The following is a 9292-nucleotide window of genomic DNA, read 5'->3' on the forward strand; positions in this document are numbered from 1 at the left end:
CTGTACCTTCTATGTGCCTATCTCTTTTCCAAATAATGTTCAGTATTCCTATGTGTAGATTTTTTGTTGAGAGCAGTTATGGGGTAGAAATGGAATCCCCAGAGGGAGGCATTTACCATCCTTTTACGTACTCTTGAGAAAAAAAGCAAATGGATCCATTTAATAACTAACATATGAGCAAACTCCACTTCTGAACAGACCTGATTTTCCAGGTAGATTGGATTTGATGTTAACTAGTCTCAGACATAAACAGTAGATATTATTGATTTCAGAATTGGAAAAGAGCTTATCCAACCTATGTCTAAATCTAAATATAATTAAAGCAGATATATTTTCACGAAGCATACTACTCTGCAGCCACTAAAAAGCACTTAATAAATAATTTTTCATTAGAAGTTATAATTCTTATATAATGTGAAATGGTGATTAACAGTGATGAACTTGGGGTTGTAAGAAATTTTAAAATATTGTTCATACCCTATTTTCTAAGCTATATATTTTTCCTGTACTGAGGAACAAGGATGTAGAAAATTCATTATCATTGATAATTCATGCCACAGGCATGTGACATACAATGTTCCTTTACAATGTTGTGTTAATTTCTGCTATACAGCAACGTGATTCAGTTATACAAATATATATTCTTTTTCATATTTTCATTATGGTTTATTACAGGATATTAATAGTTCCCTGTGCTATACAGTAGGCCCTTGTTGTTTATCCATTCTATATTATAATAGGTTAATTCTTTTTTATCTTTTAGTCAAAAATGTTTCCTTCAATTTTATGTGTAACATGTGGTTTCTTATTTTAGGAATTGGTGACATTCAGGGATGTGGTCATCAGCTTCTCTCAGGAGGAGTGGGAATATCTGGATTCTGTTCAGAGGGACTTGTACTGGGATGTGATGATGGAAAATTACAGTAACTTGGTCTCACTGGGTAAATTTGGCTGTTCACATAATTTAGAATATGTTCTATAGACTATTAGTTGACATTCAGTTAACTCAATGCTGTTTTTTAAGACACTAGATGCATTTCTTCTCCAAGTTTCCAAATGTATGGATTGAGCATGGTTTTGGAGATGACACCTCCTTTTAGAACCTTCATCATTCTTCATATAATTTGTATGAATTCCCTTTTTAGTTTCTTCATATAATTTCTGCCTTCCTTGATACCCAGAGAGCTAGATCTGATTACAGGATACATAGAGTATATCCTTTAAGGTATCTATTGTATTTTGTTTGAGCCCAGAATTGCTTTAAATTCTTTATATTATTTCCTTACCCACCTCTGGGAGAACAGCTAACATACTGTCTTGATTTGATATGATTATCAAAAGAATATGTGTAATTTATGTTGTTAGACTGGCAAACAGAATTCATATTCATTGCCTGATACAAGTATCGTCTTACACCTTCTATGAGGTTAAAGAACTTTGCATTTAACATTAAGTCAGAATTCTAGCAAGGACCTCTTAATGTTTTAGAAAGCTACTTGTTTTCCTCTCAGCTCATGTAGTTCTTGCCTTGTACCAGGCCCTGTTTTAAGCCCTTTTAATATACTGAGTTACCTAATTCTGCAACCCTATGACATAAATACTACTTTGCATTATTTTTCTTTGAAGAGATTGCTAAAACGAATATTTAGGCTACCTCTCCAAGGTTACATGGCTAATTAGTGTCAGAAGCAGGTTTTATTATGTTGCATTTCTGTCTTGTAAGCAGGGTGTTCCATTTCTAAGCCAGTTGTAACTACCTTATTGATGGAAAGAAAGTTGCTCTGGAGGGTTGTGTGGGATGTGACATGTAAAATGGGCCAGGAAAGTAAAGACTTGATGAAACAAGGAAAGTCATCGCCAGAATAAAAAGCCTAGCCTGTCCAAGAGGAGGCAAGCCCCTGTAATGTTTTGGGGAAACTCCATTTGACTGACCTCTTCTTTATGCGTCATTATGGATTTGTTGATTTTTATTAGTTTAGTATACTTTAGCCCATCACAGCCTTTGATTGTTGATACCTAGCTATATAAATAGTGAGGAATTCCTCATGGATTTTTGTGTACCATTGACTTGATTCTTTATTTCTTGAATATATTATTGCTTTCTGAAGTTTTCCTAGGCTCACTCTATATCTTCCCTATCCTAAACCATACACCTCAATTGGTTAAAAGTGAGTTCTTCTGGTCTTCCATGTTTTATGTGTTTTGCTTCTTCTTTAAAAATACTAGCTATAAATTTTATGTAGTTGTTTACTTAACATATTTTAGTACACAAAGTATTTTCCCCCCTTTTTCGATTCTTATATTGTCAAAATGGTGGTCTCCTTCAGATAATTTTTGTGTCTTTTGTCATGACTCATTAATATTATAACATTCTTGCTTCTGTCACAACAGTCAAGGGCATATCTTCTACCTTCCCTGCTTCAGGTTATGGCTCAGATCTTTATTTTAGGAGCCCTGGCTCATTACCTGGCTTACTGCCACAATTTAGGCAATAGGCATGCTTATGATTTTTTGTTTCATGGGAGGTAAGTCTTTGACAATTTTATCTCTTTCTAGCAAATTGTTCTTTTTTTCCCCCCAACTTTTATGGCATCTAGGGTTTTCACTATTTATTTACCTACAAAATAATTTATGTCAACATTTTCAAATTGATTAGCAGAGGAATCTTATATCATTTAAAAAAATACCCTCTGTGATGGTTCTTTCCCTTCTTTGTCATTTATATTTTATATTTGTTAATTATACTCTTTACATGTTTCTAACTCATCACTTTCTGATTCTGTATTTATTCAATTCTCCCCTCACCTTTTCTTTAGGTCACTTTGTTCTCTCTACCTTCTTGAATGGGATGTATGCATTGGTTATTTTCAATCTTTCATTTTTATTAATATAAACATTTAAATCCTTTCTTTGTGACTAATGTTGTTTCATGGATTTTCAATATGTAATATTTTCAGTGCCACTATTCTCAGAAATTTCAATACATTTCCACAACAACTGAACAGTTGTTTGATAGAAAGCTTCTTCATTTCTAAAAGGAAGTACTTTTAATTTACTGATAAGGCATTCATTTATGATTTTATTGTTGCAGTCAAATAAGATGTTTGCATTATTTCACCTTAATTATACATAACATAATTCAGTCACAGGAAATTATTTTTGTTCTTTATCATACAATGTGTATCAGTCACTTTGGATTTTCCTCAGGTTGTTCCCTCATTGATTGCCATTCTCTAGCTGGGTCCAACAGATTGTTTGTTACAAAGTGCCTTACACTATTTCCCACCTCCACCTCCCTTTTTTCCCACCTCCTACCTCCACTTTTACATAGCATTTCAGCCACAGCTTTACTCAGAACTGCATAAGCCTTAAAATATGGTATATACCTATTATAATATACAAAACACTGATATTTGGGGGGAAATATAGCAATGGTTAGCTTTGAGTATAAGAAAATGGAGTATTTGGGAAAGAGCATGAAGGAAAACATGTAAATATAAACTAGGATTTCAATAAGATAGATGAATAATAGTGATAATACTACTGAAGAGAAGTAAATAAAATATCATCTTTATTGATATATGGGATAAAGAAACTCATGAGTATGCATAGGAGAAAATTAATAGCAATGATGGAGACAATATGTGTAAGTAGAGAGACAATTAGAAAACAATCATTTATAAACACTATTATATATATACATATATCTTACTATTATTAGAAATTTCATATGTATATAAATTTGTGTATATAAAATCACTATAGTGTTGTGTGATATTTTTAAAAGCATGGAGGCATTCTGTAACTATTGCATTATTCTTATAGTTACTTTGATAGCTGTATTCTCCAGTGACATATTTGTAATATTTGCTTTTATTCTTAGATTCCTTTCAACCAGTGATTTACTTTTCTTGTAACTGTCAACTACTATGACCTTGAGCCTTGATATTCAGTGGCACAGAAAATAATGATTTTGTCTTTCTGAAGTTTAAGGAATAAGGAAATAAATAGTATGACAACAGAGAAAATTTCAGAATACAAAATTGAAAAAAAAAATGGGTATGAGGGCAAGGAACTAGATATTGGAATAGAGATGGATATATGAGCTTAGAGTCAGCTAGTAGTACATCATTTCTGAGGGTACTAACTTTTAGACCTGGACAATGAAAAGGAGATGGTATATAAGGAGTCTATTTCTGAGAAATGAAACATCTTGTGGGTATCTCTAAATGATAGGAAATGTGGTTTGAAGTAGGAGGTGAAGAAAGATTAGGTGAAAGGGGATAATGGATTAAAGTACTGTCTTATAGGCAGAACCTTGTTATCCATGGTAAAGTATTGGGATGGTATTATAAAAGAAAAAAGAAAAATCTCAGAAAACTGTTAGAATGTATAGATTATCAAATTTTCATCTGTATTCCCAGTATCTCTACAAGATAGCCGATAACTAAATTCCACGTTTGTAAATGTTGATTCAGTTTATCTGGATTATGGATTAGTTCATGCACATCAGTGTTTGACAAGCTTACTAGGTGATAATCCAACACCAAAATTTCAGACCCACTGCCAATCCATATCTCTTATCACAGACTTCACATCCTTATGTTATGCTCTTATCCTTCTCTGAGCTCTCTTTACCTTTCTTCCAACTTTATAACTATTTTAATCATTCATTTATGCTGTGAAATATTTTGTTTTTCTACTGTGCATTTTATAACTTTTATTTTTGTGACACATGAAAAAAGAAATTTTTTTTCCCTTTCTTTCAGACTTGGAATCCAAGTACGACACAAAGACTTTATCTGTAGAGGACATTCTTGAAAAAAATAATTCTCAGTGGGAAGTAATAGAAAACAGTAAATTAGTTGGCCTTCAGAACTCCATTTTTAGAAATGATTGGCAAAGCCAAAGGAAGATTGAAGTACAAAGACCTGAAGTGGGATGTTTCAGTCAAATAGAAATCATCTCTGAAAAGGTACCCAGTTACAGAAATCACAAATTTCTTACATTACATCAGAGATTTCATGATAGCAAGAATCCCTTGAAATATAAGCAGTATGGGAAAGTCCTTAGTTGTGCATTAAGCATTGATGAATATGAGAAAATACACAGTGGTAAAAAAACCTCTGAATGTAGTAAATATTGGGAAACCTTTGGAGTAGATGAACCCCATACCCTACAACTGAATATTCATACTGGTGTGAAACCTTGTAAATGTATGGAATGTGGAAACATATTTAGTTTTTATGAAGCCCTTAGTGTACACCGTGATAATCAGAAGTGCTATAAATGTAAGGAAAATGGAAGGACTTTTAGAAGAATTGAAGAAATCACTTCATTTCAAAGAATTCAGGATTGTAAGAAACCCTATGAATGCACTTTCTGTGGGAAATCTTTTAGAGTGCATGCACAACTTACTAGACATCAGAAAATCCATACTGATGAGAAACCTTACAAATTTATGGAATGTGGCAAGGATTTTCGATTTCATTCACAGCTAACCGAACATCAGAGAATTCATACTGGTGAGAAACCATACAAATGTATTCAATGTGAGAAGGTCTTTAGAATTAGTTCCCAGCTTATTGAACATCAGAGAATTCATACTGGTGACAAACCTTATGCATGTAAACAATGTGGGAAGACTTTTGGAGTCTGTAGAGAACTTGCTCGACATCAAAGAATTCATACTGGTAAGAAACCCTATGAATGCAAGGCATGTGGAAAGGTCTTTAGAAATAGTTCATCCCTGACCAGACATCAGAGAATTCATACTGGCGAGAAACCATATAAATGTAAGGAATGTGGGAAAGCTTTTGGAGTAGGCAGTGAACTTACTCGACATCAGAGAATTCACAGTGGTCAGAAACCTTATGAATGTAAAGAGTGTGGAAAGTTCTTTAGACTTACTTCAGCTCTTATTCAACATCAAAGAATTCATAGTGGTGAGAAACCATATGAATGTAAGGTGTGTGAGAAGGCTTTTAGACACAGTTCAGCCCTTACTGAACATCAGAGAATTCATACTGGAGAGAAACCTTATGAATGTAAAGCATGTGGGAAGGCCTTTAGACATAGTTCATCCTTTACAAAACATCAGAGAACTCACAATGGTAAGAAACCCTATGAATGTAAGGAATGTGGTAATGCTTTTAGTATGAGCAGGCACCTTACTTGATACTGAACAAGTTATACTAGGGAGGAGTCTTTTGAATGAAAGACATGTATAAAGCCTGTTTGTTTCTGAGTTTCACTGAAAAAAACCTATGTATTTATTGACAAGATTCACTCTTTTACAACTGTTTTCAGAATTTATGGCCATTCTAGAAGCAGAATTGTTCATTCATAAGTGATAAATACTTTCAGCTTTGTTCAATATTGCCAAATATTTCTCCTTTTTATATCAATCAACATTCTGAATATCCATTCACATAGGATGGTCCCTGTTCATCCATTTTTTAAATGTGTGAGAAATGTATTCTCCTAATTATCAATTATTTGAGTTATTTTCATATGAGTTTATCCATGGATGTTTTGCTTACAGTTACTTTTGGTGCTTGTGTTTTTGGTTTTTTTGGCTATTTATTGTTTTTGGCTTACTGTTCTGTAATATTGCTCAGATATATCTTTTGCATTCTAATTTTTTGCTTGTTATATATGGTATACTTATCTTCTCCAAAGAGCCAGAACTCTCAGATACTATGTGGTTTTAAACTATTGTGGTCCTGCAAGGTGTTTGTGTAGATTTCTTTTCTATTGATTTTGTTTTAATGGTAGATGTTTAAACTTTCCATTATCATCAAATGTTTGAGTTCTTTTTGAGTTTCTATGTTGTTTTGACACAACAGATTTCCCTAAATACCTCCTGCAACACAATTCCTTTAAGGAACCTTTTCACCTCTAGGCAGTACCAGTCAGGATCCAAATGAAATGGCATTTTAAATATTTCATAAAATATTCTAACCCAATCTTAACAGTCTCTTAGTAGCTTTAAATGGAGGGGAAACTTTATAGCTATTGCAAGGATTATAAATTGATCACTAAACTTAAATAAAGAGGGTTTATAAACACTACTATTGCATGGCTTTTACTGGGTTTTATAATTATAATTTTCCCTGTTATTCCCACTCAGTGTTATCTTACTGTGGTTGGCAGTTGGACTGTCAGTAGACCTTTGATTTTAGTAGTCTCAGCTGACTCAGAAAAAAAAGATGAAAAAGAAAATAAGACAGCTAATAAGGTTGCAAATCTTAACCACCCATCATCTCTTTCTTAGGAAAGTGGACCTGGTTGTTAATCAAAGTGATCAAAAGCCAAACTGGTTAATAGATGTTTTATAAGAATATTTACCTGTTATATTTACATATATTTATATCACTATCATTCATTAGATTCTAATTTTTGAGATTGATGTCCTGCCCAGTTTTGCATGATGTAGTAAGTAAGCTGTTTTCAATTGGGTATTATTGAGCTATGCTTCCCTTATATATTCCTTATTAGTATTTTATTTAAGCTAGCAGTTAATAAAAGTATATAACTGATAGGTAGTTTATGTCCTACAGAATAAAAGAATGAGTCTCTGTTACTACCCTTATTAGGATACTTGCTATTTCATATCTTTGAAATAGTTCAATTGTATTATAATTATTAATATTGTTATTAATACCTCACTCTACTTACTGAGCTATCATGTTACCACATTGGTGAGTTACTCTTCTATCCTACTCTACCTGGTTATTCTAAGTTACCATCAGTGCTGATTAATTTCCCTCTTCTTGGGTAGTACTCCAGAACTACTTACCCCACAATTCTTCATGTGGTTTAATATTTTTTGCTTGCTTGAACAAATTAAAACAGTGAGCTATCTAAACCTTATATACAGACTTAAAATTAATGACAAGTAAAATAAACATGTGTCTTGATACTTATTTTTTGAAATGCTAATGAATAAATTAAAATACAACATTCTTATTGTCTCCCTTATTTGTAATTATAGCTACATTTTGGTCATATATCATTAATATTTTTCTTTGAACTTTGGTTATGAGCTCTGTCACTTCACAGTCTGCTAATCTGATAAACCAGAATATAATTATTGTTGTAAACTGTTGTTTTTGATTCTTGTTCATGGTGCTCAAATTGACAAAACTTTACTTGTTTCCATTTTCTTTTTTTTTTTCATTCCCTCCTTTATCCTTTCCACATGTTCCCTACACTACTTGGAAGCTTTGTTTTTTTTCCCTTCAAATACAAAGAGATGTTCCTGACCTATCCTGTTTATTGCTGCCATGAACCATGAAATTCACTACCCCAAAGAAGGAATTCTGGTTCAGTTTAATGATGAAGAATTCTACTTTATAAAGGGAATGAGGAAAATAGAAAATCACCATAATTTTATAATTATATAAAAAAATCCACTGATGGATGGTAAATATGAAGGTGAAAGTATAAGGGGAAAATGGGATATTAGAATTTTATCTCATAATATCTCTCTCAAGTATTTAATTACAAAGACAAAACATTGCATACAGCCCCTTTACCCAAATAATCACCAATAGTGACACTGACATCAAGGTGATTCACTAAGAAAGGCAAATGCTTGGGTAGTATTCTCAGCAAAACATGCATGTGCTGTGCGCTAAGTTGCTTCAGTCATGTCCGACTCTTTGTGACCCAGTGGACCATAGCCACCCAGGCTCCTTTGTTCATGGGATTCTCCAAGCAAGAATACTGGAGTGGGTTGCCATGCCCTCCTCCAAGGGATCTTCCCAACCCAGGGATTGAACTGTGTCTCGTACGTTTCCTGCATTGGCAGGCAGGTTCTTTACCACTAGTGCCATCTGGGAAGACCAAAACATGTATAACTATGTCCTAATAATGAGAGAACTGCAGCCAGATCCAAAATGCAGAACCTTTTGTAAAATAATTTGCCCAGTTCTCCAAAGTTCATAACTTTTCCAGGTTATAAAAGGCAAGGGAACAAAATACAACATAAGATTGTGAATTCAATTTTTGGAACATTAGTGGAGAACACTTGATGGAAGCCAGTCAAGGCCTGTCATTTGTTTGATAGTATTGTGCCCAATGTTAATATCCTGGTTTCCATCATTATACTATGGTAATGTAAAATGTTAGTATTAGGCAAATTGGGACAATGGTATATGGAAGCTCTGCTTTCTTGCAATTTTTAAGCACAGAATTTTTTTTAACATTGTTTGCAGCCAAAAATGGGAATAATACAGGCTGGATTTACCTTCTGGCCTAAAATAACAAAACACCAGATAAAATATGA

General features: G+C 33.2%; 1 protein-coding gene across 5 annotated transcripts in view; it reads left to right on the forward strand.

The window, feature by feature from the left end:
• The window catches only part of ZNF529 (zinc finger protein 529), a 31372-nt gene extending 23407 nt beyond the window's left edge, over positions 1-7965 (forward strand). For all 5 annotated transcript variants that reach the window (XM_060398557.1, XM_060398558.1, XM_060398559.1 and 2 more), the window contains 2 exons: positions 815-941; positions 4770-7965. In XM_060398557.1, the coding sequence (XP_060254540.1) occupies positions 815-941; positions 4770-6178 (1536 nt within the window). In that variant the 3' untranslated portion in view covers positions 6179-7965. The remainder of the gene's footprint in view (positions 1-814; positions 942-4769) is intronic.
• The last annotated feature ends 1327 nt before the right edge of the window (positions 7966-9292 follow it).

This window comes from Ovis aries, chromosome 14 (assembly GCF_016772045.2).
Source record: "Ovis aries strain OAR_USU_Benz2616 breed Rambouillet chromosome 14, ARS-UI_Ramb_v3.0, whole genome shotgun sequence".
NCBI classification, from domain to species: Eukaryota; Metazoa; Chordata; class Mammalia; order Artiodactyla; family Bovidae; genus Ovis; species Ovis aries.